The 19696-nt window shown below is 52.6% G+C and overlaps 1 protein-coding gene across 1 annotated transcript in view; it reads right to left on the bottom strand.

Annotated features, from left to right (window-relative positions):
- Nucleotides 1-896: 896 nt before the first annotated feature.
- WLS (Wnt ligand secretion mediator) overlaps nucleotides 897-19696 on the bottom strand; it is a 29410-nt gene continuing 10610 nt past the window's right edge. Inside the window, exons 2-12 of the mRNA XM_005496385.4 lie at nucleotides 18746-19018; nucleotides 12717-12841; nucleotides 12140-12301; nucleotides 11293-11429; nucleotides 10775-10943; nucleotides 10519-10616; nucleotides 9794-9857; nucleotides 9027-9170; nucleotides 7670-7753; nucleotides 6093-6246; nucleotides 897-3045 (exon numbers count right to left, since the gene is read on the bottom strand). Coding sequence (XP_005496442.1) covers nucleotides 2936-3045; nucleotides 6093-6246; nucleotides 7670-7753; nucleotides 9027-9170; nucleotides 9794-9857; nucleotides 10519-10616; nucleotides 10775-10943; nucleotides 11293-11429; nucleotides 12140-12301; nucleotides 12717-12841; nucleotides 18746-19018 — 1520 coding nt within the window. The 3' untranslated portion in view covers nucleotides 897-2935. The remainder of the gene's footprint in view (nucleotides 3046-6092; nucleotides 6247-7669; nucleotides 7754-9026; nucleotides 9171-9793; nucleotides 9858-10518; nucleotides 10617-10774; nucleotides 10944-11292; nucleotides 11430-12139; nucleotides 12302-12716; nucleotides 12842-18745; nucleotides 19019-19696) is intronic.

Genomic DNA, 19696 nt, shown 5'->3' with positions numbered 1-19696 from the left:
GCACTGAAATCTCATTTATTTGCTCTTTTGACACTCCTTAGGTCCCAAAGAGCTGCACTGCCTGTGGCTGGCTGGAGCTAGCACAGGCTGCAGCGAGAATGGAGCCACGGGCTCTGCCTAAAGCTCACACCCGGGCCTTCAGGCTCTGCATGCTGAACTTCGTCTGTTTTCATCAAATTTTCCACTACTCCCTGAGTGCAAGTCAAAGAATTATGGCATTATTTAGGTTGGAAAAGCCCTCTCAGACCACTGAGTGCAGTCATTCCCCCAGCACTGCCAAGGCCACCGCTGCCCCGTGTCCCCAGCTGCCACATCCACACGCCCTTCAAATCTCTCCAGGGATGGGGACTCCACCCCTGCCCTGGGCAGCTGTGCCAGGGCTGGACAACTCTTTCCATGAAAAAATTTTCCCAAATATCCAGTCTAAACTTCCCCTGGCACGACCTGAGGCTGTTTCCTGTTGTCCTGTCCCTTGTTCCCTGGGAGAAGACACCAACACTTTTTAAAAATTTATTTTCCCTGGGTTACAGACAGCAAGGCAACATGGGGAGAGCAGGCTCCAAGCAGTGGGCAGCAGCACCTTGAATTATGGCAGCAGATGGAGGGTACTGCCCAAATCAACGCTGCAGTGGGGCGATGGCCAACACACAAAGGTCACAGCACAGCTGTGACAACTCCAGGGCTGGCAGACAGGGACAGGAGAGAAAACCCTGCAGGGTTGTTCAGCCTGGGGACCAGAAGGCTCCAGGAGACCTTAAGAGCCCCTTCCCATAATTAAAGGGGCTCCAGGAGAGCTGGAGAGGGACTTTGGATGAGGGTCTGGAAGGACAGGACAAGGGGAAATGGCTTCCCACTGCCAGAGGAGATTGGAGACGAGCAGAAATTCCAACAAGAAATCCACAATATTGTATATTTTATTTAAATTAACAAAACTACATGTTTTCCAGGTTGCTTAAAGCATTCTGTAAAAACTGAACTCAACCTAAACAACAACAAAAAAAGGATATATTTTAATAAGACCCAGGGACTATTTCCAAGACATAGGAGTTGGGCTGAGGAATGAAGAAATAAAAAACCCACACACGCACGCACACGCGCCCCGTAAACAAACTGTTAGTGTTTGACACAGAATTTGGTTCGAAAGCTGCAGCTCCCCGTTCGTGGGCAGCCTTTACAAAACGCAATGCTATAGTCTAAGCTGGAAAGGAACCCACGGACACAGCTATGGGAACAACATAAATATCACGTAAGAACCCAAGGGAAAAGGGACGGCAAAGTTGCAAAGTCGAGTGTTCAGCTGGGAACGTTCCGGGGTTGCAGGGATGTGCGTTGATTTAATTCACTTCTAACGGAGTAGCTACTACAGTAGGAACACTGCTTGGACCTGCTTGGCCTCCAGGGGCAGGGGAAGCTGGGCATCCCGGGGAGAGCAAACACAACAAACAGAATTGCTGTAAGAAAATCCAGCAGGAGCTGCAATGAATACTCAGGGAGCAGGCCTTTGGCAGAGGGCTCTGCCTGGTGTAACACCTCCTGGCTGGAGGAGCCCCATGCGATGGTGCCCAGCAATCAAACCCACGCAAGGTGGTCTTGTGGTGCCACCCTCTCTTTTTTTTCATAGTATTGAGCTTTAATACATGGATGAGGGTAAATGGATAAATTCTGGGGTGGGAATTGTTATGGTACTGGGAATCGTGGTGGTACCTGGGCTGACAGGAATGAGTTTCTCCTCTGTGCCTCCCCTATAACGCTTCAGCAACACGCAGCAGCAGCAGATTGTTATCTTGTAGGGCCGGAACTGGGAGGGTGAGTTGCATGTTACCAGCAGTTAGCACAGACGTTTGCTCCTGCCTGCTCTCTGGATGCTCCAGGCCATGGAAGGTGTGCCCTGAGCAGCACAGACCCTTCCCCACTGTTCACTTCTCTGAGCTGGGCCCAGCAGGGTTCAGCTCCAGCCTCCAGCCCGGATCAGTTCCCACTCCCCTCTCTTTGCCAAAGGCCTCCCAGCACGGGGCTGAGCGAGCCCGGTGCCTGTGTCTGCTCTGGGAAAGCAAAGACCCACATTAGTGCGTGACCAGCGGATCCTTTCAAGTCCTTAATCCCTGGAAGAATCCAGCTCTGCTCCAGCCTGCCAGCGCACAGAGCGAGACTGCCCAGCTCCCAGGGATGCACTGTAACAAAAGGGAAGGTGGAGGAAGCTACAAAAGCACGGGGAAGCCAAAGGGACTGAGAAGGGAGGAGCTGGCTGTGGGATCAGCCAGCTGGGAACTTGGGTCAGGAGTGCTCTGTTCTCCTGCAACTCAGCTCAGCATCCAGGCCGGCCATTCCCTGTATCCAGCAAACAGCTGCAAAACCTGCTGAGAAAGCAGTCGCTGCTTCTACTAAAGCCTTACTAACAGCCTACTCCTCTCCCAGCTGTGCTTCATCCAGCCACAGAGGGTGGCTGCCCCAAAGACTCAGACAAGGGTCGGTACAGCCACGGCAGTGGAATTAAAGGCTTTTACAGCAAGGCTCCCCCCCGCAACCAACGCCTTGTGTAAGCTGCACACAGGAGCAAACCCAGAGTAGTGAGCACGTGCTCCTGGCTGAGCTCCCTGCAGCAGCTTTATGCACCAGCACGCCCAGCAAAATCAAACCAGCCCCACGGCAGCTCTGCCCCGGCCCCACATCCGCACCTGCGACTTTGCAACCTCAGTGCCCTTCCAGCAGGGTTTTACGTGCCCGAGTGTAACACAATATACACAGCCCTCCCCCCAGGAATAACTACACCATAGTAAAGAGTTACAAATGTTCTGCTCGCTGTCGCTGCCCTGTGGATGCACCAGGGACGGGGTGCTCGAGGAGCGGATGCGGCCGGAGGGGTCTCCAGCCAGAGGGACTCGTGTGTGTCCTCTGCTCCCCACGCCAGGCCGGTCCCTGCTGAGGCACCTCCGTGTCACTCCTGAGCCTCCTTCCGAGCCAGCTTGTACACCTCCGTGGGCCCGTCCACGTGGGTGATGGTGGTGGTGAGCTGCAGCTCCTCCCCGCTGTTCACCCCCAGGTCACCTGAGAAACAAAGGTGTTCCGTCAGTGCGGTCTCACAGTACAATATGGGACTATTCCAAAGGAAAAGATCCACTTTATTCCCTCCAGCCGCTCAGCTGCCTAAGCCACGGACCAGCAACTTTCATATAAATTGCTTTATTTACAGCTATTTAAATGGAAGCACAAGAAACACATTGAGGGGCCATAGCACGTCCAGAGAAGGGAACGGAGCTGGGGAAGGGGCTGGAGCACCAGGAGTGGCTGAGGGAGATGGGAAGGGGGCTCGGCCTGGAGAAAAGGAGGCTCAGGCAGAACCATCCGGCTCTCCTCAACTCCCTGACAGGAGGGGCTATTTTCTCCACTCCTCATCCCTCCATCTGAGCTGCACAGTTCCATCTGGGCAATGCTAAAAGGCACAGAAACCACCCTGAAGGGTCCAGCCAGCCTTGGCTAAAAGTCAGACCTGTCTAACCCAGCCATTAATTCAAATGCCTGCTTGGAAACCCAAACCATCATTTGCAAAGCTTTTCAAGGCGCTGAGTGTGCATTTGGACCAATGAGGGCGGCGAGGGAAGCCAAGCAATCAATTAATATGATTGGTAAAGCAAGCTTCGGTTTATTTTGAGTACACCAGTACTTTTATATTGTTTTCCAGTAACTATGCATACTTGTCGTTAGTTCATTGGTTTAACTGCTTATACATGTCCTGAGTTTATTGGTTTAAAGCAAGAGATTACATTTACATATTCCTCCTACTTTGTGGTTATGCATACTTTATGGTTTCTATTCTCGTCTCTGTCCTTGCCCTTTTGACCTTGTCAGCAGGCAGGATGCAGCATCTTCCTATCCTGGCGTGTGGCCTGGTTATGCTAGGTATGGCTCACTTATGCTAAGCTGCTAAGTGAACATGAATGCTAAGTTAACATGGGCTTTGCTTGTACAACATTTCCACGGATCCATGGCCCTTTTCCATGATGGCTGCAGGTAGGACATGCTCTTATTATCCCTCTGGCTTCTTCCATAGTGACTGAACTGTTTGTGCAGTCCTCGGGTATTCTGATGAAATGTGGCATGGGCTTCTTGGGTTTTTGCCAACTCACTCACTGGTGCCATCAACAAAACCAACCAATCTGCACGAGCGTTGCCTTCGCCCAGTCCCTCAGTCCATTTGTGGCTCCTGATGTGCAATACTGCATATGCTTCCCCTCTTAGGACTATTGCTGCCTGCAATTGTTGTAACAGTTCAAAAAGCCGGGAATGTTGTATTTCCTTAACGCGTGCATTTTCAATTCTCTGAACAATCCCAGCCACATATAGTGAGTCCGTTACCACATTCAGCTTATCGTGGGGCCACTGCTTCAAGGTCCAAACCACCGTGGATAATTCCAGTGTCTGTAAAGAGTTCCCTGCAGGTAGTGGTATTGTTCTGAAGTCCTTCCACTCGCAGTGGAGCAAGGGCGGCAAAGGCTGGCTGTTGAGCTTGCACCAAATCTTTCCCTAACTCTTTTACTGCCTCCACTAACACAGCTTGTGGGCCTACTGGCACCCGACTCATTCTGTCTAGCATTTCTTCCACAGTAGCATCCCCTGGCAATGTAACTATCCTGATGATCTATTGCTTCCTTTGAAATCGCTTGTCAATCTATCCGCGAAACTCTATTCTGAGACTCTCTATCTGCATTCTGTATCTTTTCCTTTTTCCTCCCTCTCCTTTTACAAGAGACTTTGGCATTCCAATCATGATCACTTACAGCTGCTCTGCCTAGTTCCTCCTCCTCACTCTCTGTTAACTCATTACTCCCATTCTCCTCATGTTCCTCCTTGAGCCATGGAGCAACTTTCTCTGACTCTACCCCGCCTTTAATTCTCCTGAAGTGGTGGGGCAGTTGGCTGCACTGACTCAATTTCCTGCCGGGTTTTCACCGGCACCGAGCACTCTATTGGGGGAGTAGACACATAATCAATTCCCAACTGGAGCTTCCCTGCTTCTGCAGGTTTGCCTTCCAAATGAGCTGACACTACAGCCGCTATCTTTTTCTCAGCGTGATACTTTTGTAAACAGTTAATTACTGCTCGCCACGGCTTCATCAGTTTCTTACCAGTTTTGTTCTTATCTATAGCCAAATCCCATAATACATCCTCGTATTTCTGCCACTGACTAACCTTGAATAACATCCCTGGGTTGGTAAAACAACCTCACACCTTGCCAAAGGCAATCAACCCTGCTAAATTTTTCTTAAGGTCAATATCCTTTTCTACCTGGTTTCCTAAACAGTGTGTAAAAAAATCAAGGGCTACCTCACTCTCCATTTTAGCCCGCCAGCAACTGTCCCTGTCAATGTTGTTAGTGCAGCCTTTTCTCTTGGGTAGCCCAGTCGGACAGCGGATCCCTCTGTTCAGCTCAGTCCAGGCACGGATCGGGCATCCCACGCCAGCGTCTGCCGATCTTCTGCCCCCCGGTCGCTGCCTACCGGTGCTTTGCTGATGTCTCACCACCGCTGAAGTCAGGATCAGAAGGTAGGGTCTCCTGGTTATTGATCACGTCGGGGTCACCATTGAGGGCGGCGAGGGAAGCCAAGCAATCAATCAATATGATTGGTAAAGCTTCGGTTTATTTTGACTACGCCGGTAGTTTTACATTGTTTTCCAGTAATTATGCATACTTGTTGTTAGTTTATTGGTGTAATTGCTCATACACGTCGTGAACGTATTGGTTTAAAGCAAGAGATTACATTTACATATTCCTCCTACTTTGTGGTTATGCATGCTTTATGTTTCTGTTCTCATTGCTGACCTTGCCCTCTCGACCTTGTCAGCAGGCAGGATGCAGCACCTTCCTATCCTGGTGTGTGGCCTGGTTATGCTAGGTACAGCTCACTTATGCTAAGCTGCTAAGTGAACATGTATGCTAAGTTAACATAGGCTTTGCTTGTACAACATTTCCACGGATCCATGGCCCTTTCCCTCCAGCCCTTCTTCCACAGACCAAAAAAAGGGCACAGAAGGCATACCCTGACTTGTACCCCTTTGTCCCCTCGAGAGCCCTCAGGTCATTTGGGGACATTTACCATTGGACTGGTCTTCGCCGTAGTTCTTGTGGGATGGCGCGTACAGGAACATGAGGGCGAACACGTAGAGATTCCACATCCCGTAGATGCCGGTGAAGAAGGCACTGTTCACCTGGATCGTGATGTCCCCCCACTTCCAGTGGCCTTCTGTCACCTGTCCAGGGAAAACAGACACGGACAGGCCGTCAGGAAGAGCAAAGTCCATAAAGACACAGCCTTGGAGTACATCAGTGAGAACAGCATCAATTCAACAGGACAGAGGAAATGGAGTGTAAAAGGTCCAGTGAGGCAGAAGTCAGGCTGGGATTCTCCTCTTCAGGCTCGGTCTGCAGGGACAAAATGCTCCTGACAAAGTGAATCCCTGGGGACTCCTTCAGCTCTGATGTCTCATTTACTGTGACCGAACCGCTGTGCTCTGCGATACCCCTGCCACAAGCGTGTGCTCAGCACAGACTGACACACAAAGGGCACTACCTGGGGACACCACTGACATCCCTGAACATCCACCTGCTAAAAATAGACCTTTTATAGCAGGAAAACCAGCGTGAGTAATGGGGGAATTGATGTGCTGAGGAGGGGCCAGGCTGACAGCACCAACCTGCCACACGCTGAGGCCTGTCAACATCCATGAAAATATCATCAATATTAATATTCCTTGAAGGCACACAGACTGCTCAGGCTGCAGTGTTGCTTTCTGTTAAAGAACAGCATAAAGGCCAAGAAGAAAACTACAGTAGCTTAAAAAGAGATCCATGAAGATGCTCTGAGGCTGGAGCCCCTCTGCCATGGAGCCAGGCTGGGAGAGCTGGGGCTGCTCACCTGGAGAAGCAAAAGATCCAGGGAGAGCACAGAGCCCTTCCAGGGCCTAAAAGGGCTCAAGGAGAGCTGGAGAGGGATTGGAGGGACAGGACACAGGGAATGGCTTCCACTGCCAGAGAGCAGGGATGGATGGGAGATTGAAAGGAACTGTTCCCTGGGAGGGTGGGCAGGCCCTGGCACAGGTGCCCAGAGCAGGTGTGGCTGCCCCTGGATCCCTGGCAGTGCCCAAGGCCAGGTTGGATGGGACGAGGAGCAGCCTGGGACAGTGGAAGGTGTCCCTGCCATGAGATGGGCTTTAGGGTCCCTTCCAGCCCAAGCCAGTCTGTGATTCTATGATTCCAGCACTGGTAAAAGCTCATTCGTACAGAGGTGACATGGGAGCTCAGGACAAACAGGTACAGCTCCTGCTGGGCACAGCAGGCTGCAGCCAACCCAGGGAAGGCTGGATGCTGTCACATCTCCATGGGCACACAAAGCCACCCCAGTGTTTCAGTGTGAACAGAACATTTTCCTCTCGCTGAGTTCTCAGAAATGACGAAAGCCTGTTGGCCGATTTCCGCACAGCGCGGCCCCAACGCTCCCCGGGAGCCAAGGGCCTTTGTGCCGGCTCCAGCCTCAGCAACTGCATGGCAGAGCTTCAAATAAACCAACACGACTTCTTCAAAAGCAACTTGTTATCAAACGTGCTCAGAACAGGCCAGGCCAGTCTGACCAGCAACGCACTGAGGCTCTGCCGGGAGCCCAGAGCCACCCCTCACCTGGCTCACGATGAAGAAGATGACGGTCATGGCTGCACAGGCCAGGGTGATGAGCATCATGAACTTGAACCTAAAAATCAGCCCCTGTTTAGAGAGAAATGTCACTGGTCACATTAACGGAATCCACAAAACCCATTTTTGGTTTTGGGATAGACAAGACACGAGGATAAAAAATAAAAAATAAAACAAGGGTCCAACCCACGAAACCCCAAAGCAAAACAACCTCCACCCACTCGTGTGCCGTGCTCAGCACAGCCCATATCCTCCGCTCCCCACACGTCTGCCGGAAGCTCCGCGCGGGGTGGGCACGTCTGGACAGCGCTGCCTTTCCATGACATTTGCCCAGTGAGTGATTGAGCAGCAGTTAATTCAGGGGAAGAGGTGGCACACCGGGCTGCAGGGGGCACGGCCCGACAGCTCACGGCCCTTGTAAAACAAACACCAGGTGGGGTCGGCGCCCCAGAGCGGGCTCGGGCTCTCACCACACTCATCCTCACCCCCAGCCCGGCTGGGAGGGAGCTGCAGCGATTCCAGTGTCGGGAAAACCTGGCTGGCTAGCACAGAATGGAGATTCTGAGACAAACTCCTTGGCTGGCAATCCCACTGCCCACCGCCCCTGCTTTCAACTGGTCCTACATTTTTACTTACAAATTCTTCTGGTTTTGGGTGAGTGCGTGGGTTTTTTTAACCTGGTTCTGGAATTTAGGTGGAAATGTCAGTGTCTGCGTAATTACCCTGCCACACCACGACAACAAAGGACTATTAATTTAACCATTCCACACCAGATCCCTGCTCCCCTGATGTTTGGATGTGGAGTGTGGCAGCAGCAGCTCTGCACCACAAGCTGAAGCCCTGTGCCTCCTGCTAGAGGGAAAAACACTCAGTATCTGCTTCAAATTCTTTCAAGTCCAGCTTTCTGAATTTTTAATGTGCATTCTTGATGGATGATAACGACTTGTTTAAAGAAGAAGTGACCATAATTTAACAGAATGGCTTTGGGGATAAATATTTGCACCCCTGCAGAAGCAGGTTAAGCAATTGGGTTTGGCAGCCAGCAAATCAGGTAGGACAGAAAAACATACAAAATCATAGGCTAAAAATGGGGATCATGGGGGGAGTATGTTGTGGTTTGACCCTCCAGCAACTTCATAAGGAAATGACGACCCCAAAAATCCAAATTTATACCGTGAAAAACCAGATGGTCTTAGCAAGACCTCCCATTAAGCACAAAAGTTAATATTAAAGGAGGAGAAATGGAAGTATGAGGATGTTATGGATGAAGGGGGTCGCAGAACAGACTGTGAGTCCAAAATGTCTTTTAAAAACAAGGAATCTGTGCCCCAAGGAGGGCCCTTACCTCGTAGTGAAGGCGGCGAGCCTTGCTCATGGCAGGGAGGCTCGACTGCTTCCCACTGATGTTTCTGAACACTTGGAAGACCATGAAACACAGGAAGAGAAAATAGAGGCACAGGCAGATCCCTGCAACTATAATAAAGGCCATCTGTGCAGAGGAAGTTAAGGGAAAATGGTACAAAACTAACAGGAAATCCTAGAAAACATTACCCAGGGAAAATGGTACAAACTCACAGGAAATCCTAGAAGACATTACCCAGGGAAAATGGTACAAACGAACAGGAAATCCTAGAAAACATTACCCAGGGAAAATGGTACAAATGAACAGGAAATCCTAGAAAACATTACCCAGGGAAAATGGCACAAATGAACAGGAAATCCTAGAAAACATTACCCAGGGAAAATGGTACAAACGAACAGGAAATCCTAGAAAACCTTACCCAGGGAAAATGGTACAAACGAACAGGAAACCCTAGAAAACCTTACCCAGGGAAAATGGCACAAATGAACAGGAAATCCTAGAAAACCTTACCCAGGGAAAATGGCACAAACTAACAGGAAATCCTAGAAAACATTACCCAGGGAAAATGGTACAAACTCACAGGAAATCCTAGAAAACCTTACCCATATTCAGCTCCCCAGTGATCTCCTGCAGTGCCTGGCCAGCCCCTGCCCCCCAAAAGCAGGGAGTTTGCCCACAGCTCCCAGGGACCTGGCAGGAGGGAGAACCTACCCTCTCCCACATATATCCCACAAGCAGGGAGAGGATACAGCCAGCTCCGTGCCCACCTCGGTGGTCCAGATGCTGTAGAAGGGGTTCTTGAGCTGCACTCCCCTGCAGAGAGGAGAGAAAACACCAACTGTCAGAGGGCCCCTTGCCCACTCTGCAGCCTGGGAATCACAGACTCAGGGAACATCCTGAGCTGGAAGGACCCACAGGAATCACTGATCCAGCTCCTGCCCTGCCCTGACACCCCAACAATCCCACCCTGTGGCTGACAGCATTGTCCCAGTGCTCCTGGAGCTCTGGCAGCCTTGGGGCCGTGCCCATTCCCTGGGGATCTGTGCAGTGCCAGCACCCTCTGGGGGAAGAACCTTTTCCCAAGGCTCTGCAGAGGAAAAGCCAGCAGTGCTGCTTTGCCATGTGGGTGAGGAGAAGGTGAGGTGGGAATGATTTCCATGGCCAGCGCACCTGGAGCACCCGCAGGAGCCTCCCCTGGCTCTGGGAGATGGGCTGTGCACCAGCCATGGGGACCCAGCTGGTCCCTGCTGCAGGAGGGAGCCAGGAGCCTCCCCTGGCTCTGGGAGATGGGCTGTGCACCAGCCATGGGGACCCAGCTGGTCCCTGCTGCAGGAGGGAGCCAGGAGCCTCCCCTGCTCTGGGAGATGGGCTGTGCACCCAGCCATGGGGACCCAGCTGGTCCCTGCTGCAGGAAGGGACCAGGAGCCTTCCCTGCTCTGGGACGGCCGGGCCCGGGCAGTGCAGCTGCACCCACCTCTCACACATGTCAAAGATGAAGAGGCAGAAGGAGCCCACAGCGATGGGTCCAACCTGCTTCCAGTAGCCCGAGAGCCGGTTCCGCTCGTTCTGGTCCTGGGCACCAGGTGGGGAGGAGCAGAAAAAGGAAAAGCAAGTTAGCCTGAAATCCCCTCAGCTGGTGCAAGTCTCCCCAGCATCATTTCCAACCATCAGCTGCCAGGTTTTCCTGGAAGTGGGGCTGGAAACCACCTTCCCATGGGGGTGGTACCCACCATCATGTGCTCCCCACAGAAGATGATCCAAAACGAGAGCAGCATGGCGTAGAAGATGCCCTGTCGAATGTCTCCGAAGAGCAGCATCCAAGTCCAGTCAAATCCGATGGAAAACCACTCCACGGGGATGTTAATGAACGTCATGGAAATTCCCAGAGCGAAGATGACCCTGGAGAGGCACAAACACCATCTCTGCACATCCCAGTGTGTGAGGGAAGGACAGAGCCCCAAAAGCCCAAGCTGTGTGTGGAGAGCAACAGAAGGAAAGCCAGTACTTTTTGGGAAGTGTCACTTCCTGCCACCAAACCCCTTAGGACTGAGCTCCTCAGAGCAGCTCCTTTTTCTCCAGGGGTTTAACAGGAAAGAAAAGAGAAGCTGTGGAGGTCTCCAGCTCCCAGGGTGCCTGGGTGGAGGGAGGGGATGGAGAAGAGACAATTCCTATCTCCCAACCATGGGCTCTGCCTGGGAGCAATGCCCACCTCAGTGGGTCCCCTGGGCCACCACGGGCCCCTACTCACTTCTCCAGCAGGACGGGGGCACGTGTCATCAGCGTGATCCTCCTCCAGTACCACACCATGATGATCAGAATGCTGGGCGTCAGGAAGGTCTTCATGGCAAACCACACCTTGGTGAAGCCCCCGTTTTGGTGGATGCCCTGAGGAAAAGCAGGGTACAGGGTTTGACATCATCACCCTGTGCTTCTCATGGAGTGTCAGGAGGGGCACACATGTGGGAGTGCATCCAATGATGGTTTGGCCAATGATGGACAGAGAACAGGGGCCCACTGAGCCCCCAGGCCACCTGGGCCGGTTCCAGAACGTCTGAGAACAAATGCCAGCAGACACAGCTTCCATGGTGAGGGAGAGGGGGAATTCTGACACAGCATGGAAAAAGCTGGCAGAATCCCTCCCAGACAAGTAACCAGAGCCTCATGGAGCCAAGTCACCCCTGGTGGGAAGAGCATTGGCTCATTAACGTGTTTCTGCAGCCACGCGTCCTCCCACCGCTGTCTGCAGCCACCGCAGCCGCGGTGGGAGGGCTCCAGCTGGGAAAAGCATCCCTGCTCACCCAGCCTCGAGGGCAAGGATCACTGACAGCCTTCCCACACAAGGCCACAGCCAACTGCAGGCAGACCAGGCCCCCTCTGAACCCTCCTTAGCTCCTGTCTGTAGGAAGGACTCTGCATCGCAGGCAGACTGCGGTGGGAAGCAGAGGACACAGCGAGCGCGGAGCCTTGGGAAGAGGAGGAGGCTTGGGGAGGGCTCCTGAGAAGAGCAGGGCGTTCCCAGGGAGCAGGACAGTCCCGCTGGAGGCACAGGAGCTGGGGCAGGAGCTCTGGGTGCCAGGGGAGGGCAGGACGCTCACCACTAGGCGGATGTCCTTGATCTCGCCGATGCCCACGTTGATGCCCTTCCTGTCGTTGACGGGCAGGCGGATGTTGATGAGGTAGTACTTGTGTGCCACGCTGCCGATCTCCATGAAGGGCAGGAAGTCGCAGTCGTAGTGACGGCCCTCGGACTCCACCGTCTGCAAAGGGCAGCAGCACAGGCACGGCCCTCAGCCCCGGGGCCAGCACGGCACACAGCCCTCCAGCTGGGAGCACTGGGAGCCTGTGTGTGTGTGAGGGACACCTCTCCTCGTGTTTTGGACTGTGTGGGTCACTGAGCAGGTAAGGTTTGACCTCAGACAGGTTCTTCAATGGGAGCCTTCCTAGATAAACCCCATACAGCTCCCTAACAGGAGGTAGGAGCCAGGTGGGGATTGGCCATGTCTCCCAAAAAAAGTGACAGGACAAGAGAAAACGGTCTCAGGGCATGCCAGGGGAGGTTTAGGTTGGATATCGGGGAAAATTTTTTCATGGAAAGGGTGATCCTATGGTTCTGTGATTGGAAGAGGACAATTCTCACTCATCCCCACCACCAGTGTCATTCAAATTCCTTACTTTTGGAGAGCCAAAGGTGCACTTCAGCTTCCTGATCTCTATGGCATGTGCTATTTCCTCCCACTCATCGAACATGTCGTCACGATAGGCCAGCGACACATCCAGGGTGATCTCTGCGTTTTCCTCTGCAACAGCAAGGGGACAGGAGGCTCAGAAGGGTCCCAGAGTAATTAAAAAACATGACACAAAGTTCCTTTATGAAGATAATTAATGAACTGAAGCTGAGCTACGCTGGCCTAGCCAGGAAAAACTCAGAACCCACCATACATAACAGTGTTGATGTTTTCTGTCTGCCTTGTTTAGCTTCAGTTGTTCTACAGAAGGGTTTGGAGCTCTCCCTTCCTCACCTACAGAACATTTCAGAGCCCTCCCCTGCTCCTCCACACCTGCCCTGACTTGTTCCTGCCTCTGCAGATGGCCCAGCTCACACGCCAGTGACACACATGGAGTCATGGCCCGGCCAGGTCACACAGCCCTGTGGGAGCAGCAGCTCGTCCCCTCCTGGACGTGTGCACAGTGACAGGCTGGGACACAGCTGCTGGGAAAGGTGCTGCTGGCAGGGCTCTGCCAGGGGGACTGAGGCTGGATCAGGCTCATTCAGGCTGGAACAGGCTCACTGAGGAGCCATAACTGAGCGAGTTCGTGCACTGGAGCAGCAGCTGAGGCTGCCAAGGAGCATCAACACGTTTAAAAACTTGAGGCAAGTCTGTACCAGCTCCACCAGCTGGAAAATCCTCCTGTCTACCAGGCACAGATCCCAGGGAAGGCTCTGAACGAGGAACACGCTCCAAAATGAGCATGTGCATGTTACAGCCCAGCCTCCTTTTGTAGGGCACCAAACCCTTAACAACCACAGCTGCTGGAAAAGCCCCAGAACCATCCAGCTTGGAGAAGTGTTGGGAGATGGCCCCAGAACCATCTGCCATGGGGAAGAACTGGGAGATGGCCCCAGAACCATCTGCCATGGAGAAGCACTGGGAGATGGCCCCAGAACCATCTGCCATGGAGAAGCACTGGGAGATGGCTCCAGAACCATCTGCCATGGGGAAGAACTGGGAGATAGCCCCAGAGCCATCTGCCATGGAGAAGCATTGGGAGATGGCTCCAGAACCATCTGCCATGGAGAAGCACTGGGAGATGGCCCCAGAACCATCCACTGTGGAGAAGAACTGGGACATGGCTCCAGAACCATCTGCCATGGGGAAGCACTGGGAGATGGCCCCAGAACCATCTGCCATGGGGAAGCACTGGGAGATGGCTCCAGAACCATCCACCATGGAGAAGCACTGGGAGATGGCTCCAGAACCATCCACCATGGAGAAGCACTGGGAGATAGCTCCAGAACCATCTGCCATGGAGAAGCACTGGGAGATGGCTCCAGAACCATCCACTGTGGAGAAGCACTGGGACATGGCTCCAGAACCATCCACTGTGGAGAAGCATTGGGAGATGGCTCCAGAACCATCCACTGTGGAGAAGCACTGGGAGATGGCCCCAGAACCATCCACCTTGGAGAAGCACTGGGAGATGGCTCCAGAACCATCCACTGTGGAGAAGCATTGGGAGATGGCTCCAGAACCATCCACTGTGGAGAAGCACTGGGAGATGGCCCCAGAACCATCTGCCATGGAGAAGCATTGGGAGATGGCCCCAGAACCATCCACTGTGGAGAAGCACTGGGAGATGGCCCCAGAACCCATCTTTTCAGCTATATTTTTGTTGGAAATAGGTGGTGGCACACTCATCCCACCGGATGGGAAGGGGTGTGGATGGGATCTGTGGTTGGCAGTTCTATTTTTACGCCCTTCAGAGGTGGCTGGGTTGTGCATCTGATGTGGACACCTCAGGATTTTTCTGAGCGTTTTCTGGTGCACGTGATCTGCACCATCCAGATCCACATGCAGTCCCTTTCCAGAGCTGCCAGCAGTTGGGTTTCCATGAAACACGAATTTGCCATCTCAGATCCGCTGTTTAGGAGACCAGCAAAACAGATAAATGGGAACATAAGGTTGAACTTGGCCAGGCTAAAAAGAACCATGAACTCCATTTCAGAAGCCATAAAACCAACTGGAATGCTTGGGATTTAATCCAAGAAAAACAGCTTTCAGTATTTCATCTTTGCAGTCCAAATGTTGCTGCTGCCATGGAGTATGAAAACCAGAAGGCAGAAGATGAACTGCTGCGTGCCTTTCCAGGCCAATGGATTAGAGGCTCCCTCTGGAATTCCATCAGTCTCTCTGCTGGGGTGGCACCTCCCCTTGGAAATGAGTTTTGTGCAAAGACCCTTCAGGGCTGTCAACATAAAATACAGATATATCCATATATCCATATATTTCAGCACAGCAGACTGACGGCAGAGCTGTGTTAGTGGTTGGATTCCATCTAAGAGGTCTTTTCCAACCTAAATGATTCCATGAGAATCCTACGCCAGCCTTCCATCAGCAACTCCCATTGTGCTGAGCAACAAACGGGGACACTGACAGAGAACCAAATCTTCAGGAGATTCGTGCCTTATTCCCATTAATCAGATGGTGAATAGACAATTTTCTGGGGAGGGGAGGGTGTCCTTTTCCTGCACAGCATTCAACTGAGAGGGAGCAGGACCAGACTGATCAGGGATAAATCCTTCCCTGGCACAGGGTGGCAGTGGCTGCCCCTGGATCCCTGGCAGTGCCCAGGGCCAGGCTGGAGCAGCCTGGGACAGTGGAAGTGTCCCTGCCATGGCAGGGGTGGCACTGGATGAGCTCTGAGGTCCTTCCCACCCAAATGAGGACAAGACACGCTCCTGGAGGTTTTCCAGCCCTGAGATCTGTGCTCCTCCCAGTGAGGGACTCCCTGCTCATGCTCCAAACACCACCAGTGTCATTTTTCCCACTGGCATTTCACTGCCCAGGATCTTTTCCATGAATCACTTTGTAGGACAATACTTGCCCAGGATATCTTCACTCACATTACAATGGCCTAAAAATAGTGGAGCAGTTTCAGGAGGGGGCTCTGTGCCAGCTGCACACTAACACAGCTGGCTGGGGAGAAGCCTATGGCAGGCAAGCAGAAAAGCTGGAATTATTTCCATTACACTTCCATGCTTCAGCAGCTCCCTAAAATTACAAAACCTACCAAAAAGCCCAAGGCTGGATGAATTAGAAAAGGAGGCTACAGCACTCTGCCCTCTTGCTGTACACAGTTGCTTTCCAGCTGCAAAGAAATTCCATCTCCTTCCTTCCCACTTCTGGGAAGGGGTTTTAATAATTGAATGCACAATGCATCAAGAAAGGAAAGGGACAGCACAGAAATAGAAATTGCCTCTTCCTCAGAGGAACAGCCTGATTCTCTCCCAGCTTTCTGGGAAGGATAAACTCAGCTTCTAAACATCTGCATTCCAAAAAAATCTGTTTCAAAACCACTGGAAGTCCAGAGGGAGTTCCTCACCCAAGGTGAGGTGATCAGGGCTGGTTGCTCCTCTGAAAGGTGAGATCCCATGGGGTGTTCCAGGAGGCTCAGCCCCTGCCAGGCTCTCTCAGGGCACCTTACCAGGGCTGCCCTTCCCCTGTGTCCCTGAAAAACCCTTTCTGGCTGGAAGAGGAGTGCTGACAGGTCCTGGAAGAGGAGAGCTGACACAGGTCCTGGATGGGCAGAGCTGACACAGGTCCTGGATGGGGAGAGCTGACACAGGTCTGACTCCAGCTCTCTGTGGATGAGGAGTCAGCCGTGAGTCACCAACATTTCCCAAAAGGCACAGCCCAGCTGCCCCTGCCCCAGGAGGGTTTTGGCACCCAGCACCCTGAAAAAACCAAATGCAGGTTTACTCTGTGCCTTGGCATTGCTTAGGAATTGCAGGGGAAGAGGACAATGAAGGGCCTTGGAGGAAAAAAGCAGGAGACAGTTTGAAGTGGCTCAGAAAGCTCCCTGGTGAAGGCCAAGGGGAGCTGGCAGGGCCCAGGACTGTGCTCAGCACCTTCAGACCCTGCAGAGGAGCAGGAGGGCAGGACGTGCCCCAGGCAGCAGCTTCCTCAGGAGGATGAATGCTGTGCAGCTCCCAGCAGTGCTGCTCTCCTGGATGGTCTGAGGCAGCTCCCAGAAGTTTTCAGGACAGTGAGCAGAGGCCTCAGCAGCTGTGGTGCCTTCCAGGAGTGGCCCTGGTTTGGCACCAGCCCCTGCTGGCATCAGCCACAGCAGGAGGAGGCCTGGAGGGCTCAGAGCCCCAGAGAGAAGAATCTGAATTGTTGCTTTAGAGGAAGAACTGAGATTATTTCACATCCTTATTGCTGTCCCTTTCGAGGAGCTCAGCCCAATCACCTGATCAATGGGGCCCTTTCATTTAACAGCAGGGGCAGACACACAGGTGCAATTAATTCAGCTTAACAAGCCTGCTGTTTATTTCTGTAAGAGCTGTTACAACACAATCTAGCAAGCAAGAAATGTGCTACTTGTTCCTGAGATTCTACATTTAATTTACACCTGCTTGCAGCTGGGTACAAAGTGTTGGACAATCCCCAAACCTCCTTTTTATTACCCAGGGGGCAGCCCTAGATGAGCTGTTCTGCTTTGAGATCTCCAAGAAGCCCCCCCAGCAGTGCAGGACTCAGTCACTGAAGGGCTCAAAGCCCAAGCAAAGGCTCTGCTCTTGCAGCAGAACTGCTGCCAGAGGCTGGGTCAGCATTCCAGCAGCTGCTCCAAGGGCTCAGCCAGCTCCTGACTCCAGCACGGTGGTTCAGCTTGAAAATCCTTGGAATGAAGAGCTGTTTCCCTAATGCAATCATCTGTCCAAGTGGAAGGAGGTGAGGCCTTAATAAAGGCCCAAAGCTGCTCTCTCTGTATTTCAGAGATAATTACAGGGATAAGAACACAGGTGAAAGCTTTGTACAATCTCATTTCCAACTTATCTTAATGATAATGTGTTAAATCATCCCTGCCCCATCTCTGCAAGTGCTGAAGGTGAGGCAGGGCTGGAGCAGCCTGGGATAGTGGAAGGTGCCCCTGCCCATGGCAGGGGGTGGGACTGGAGCTCTGAGGTCCTTCCCAACCCAAACCAGTCTGGGATTTTGGGATAAATAGCTGGAGGAACAGTTCCACGCTGAGCAGGAAGGGGTCAAGGACACAAAGATGGCTAAAAAAGCTCCTAACCCCCACTAACTCCCTGAACTGATTCCACCCCACGGATCCCTGAGCGTGGAGCCAGCTCCACAGCCAGGCTGGAGCCAGGGCAGCAGCTCCACACAGCCAGCCCAACCAGTCTGGAAAGCAAATTGTTTATTCACTGTGCCTTATAGTTAGACAGGGATTTCCCCAAACACTTTAAAACATGCAAACACATGGACAGCTTCCCTTCCAGGGAGGGCCAGTGCAGTCTTGCCCTTGCTGCTCTCAACATAATTTTGCAGGTTTTAGTGCAGGATTATTTCTGACTTTGGGGGGGAATTGTGTGTTTTGTGTGTCAGGGAGAGTGTTATATATTTACTTAGTATTTATGTAATAGCTTCAAATGGAGAGGAGGGGAATTAAAGTTAGATATTGGGAAGGAATTCCTGGCTGTGAGGGTGGGCAGGCCCTGGCACAGGGTGCCCAGAGCAGCTGGGGCAGTGCCCAAGGCTGGGCTGGAGCAGCCTGGGACAGTGGGAGGTGTCCCTGCCATGGCAGGGGTGGAAAAGGATGATTTTTAAATAGGGATTTTTAACACAGGGGAAGGCTCCCATTGCCAGAGGGCAGGGCTGGATGGGACATTGGGAATTGGGAATTGTTCCCTGACAGGGTGGGAAGAGAATTCCCAGATTGGCTGTGGCTGCCCCTGGATCCCTGGCAGTGCCCAAGGCCAGGCTGGACACCCTGGGACAGTGGGAGGTGTCCCTGCCATGGCAGGGGTGGCACTGGGTGGACTCTGAGGTCCCTCCCAACCCAAACCATTCCAGGATCACCAATTGCCAGATTCAGGAAGTGCTGCAGCACCAACACAACTCACACACGAGGTAAAAATCCCTCTAGGGGAGGCCCTCTGGGCAATGAGAGCCAAGCTCCCTGTGCCAGGCACTTACTGAGGTCGTTGTCCATCTTGAAGGCGATGTCCAGCTGCATGATGAAGAGCATGAACTGGAACCAGGGGCTCATCTCCTTGCTGGGCAGCGGGATGTGCACGGCGAACACGATGTCGTTGGCCTCGATCTGCCGGCTCACGGCCTCGTCGAAGTCCTTCAGCTTCTTGCAGTGGTTGGGTCCCCAGGGCATCAGCCACTTGGCTTTGTGGTGGTTCTTCCTCACGTCAATGCACTTCACTGACATGTAGGGAACAGCTGTCGTGGGGCTGGGGGCTGGCAATGCAACAGAACCACACTTGTAGCATCTGCAGACATCTGACACGGTGGCTTCCCCACCCAAACTCGCGGCTCCCCGCTCGCCTCTTTGAAGGCAATTTAAAACAAATGCACCCAGTGCTGCTCCTTCACAGCTCTTTGATCTCACAGTCAAGTAATTAAGTTTATTACATCCACAGATGTATTACTGACTTTGTAGTGGGATCAAATTAGGATTAATTGAAGAGCTGGGATCTGCTGGTTCAGTCTCAGATACCTCGGTCACACAAAATCAGCCTGATTTACTGAACTCTTCTCCTTTCTCTGTGCTCACCCAAGCAAATCCACACAGAAAGCATGTGCCCAGAGAAACCTGGATGGATAAACTAATTCCAGACCTCGTGGTCCTGCAGGGCAGGAAGATTTACCACGGGGATTTGCACCATGCAAGGCCACACATCTCCTCGGGCAGGAAGATTTTGCCCCCAGGCAGCGAGTGGCATGGGGAGTGAGACTCTGCAGAAGGTGATTTTCATGTTGGCACCATCCTCATTCTGATCATCCAGGACTTCCCTTACAGATCACAGCTCCCCCCAAAACTCCAGCAGCAGTAACACCACCCTACAAACTCCCAATATTCCAAGGAGGAAAACAACCCCAGAGTGAGCTTCACCCTCCCAGCCAGGGCTCCTGGCT

The sequence above is a fragment of the Zonotrichia albicollis genome, chromosome 8 (assembly GCF_047830755.1).
Source record: "Zonotrichia albicollis isolate bZonAlb1 chromosome 8, bZonAlb1.hap1, whole genome shotgun sequence".
NCBI lineage: Eukaryota > Metazoa > Chordata > Aves > Passeriformes > Passerellidae > Zonotrichia > Zonotrichia albicollis.
The sequence above is the reverse complement of the archived record's forward strand: the minus strand, read 5'-3'. Positions and strand labels throughout refer to the sequence as shown.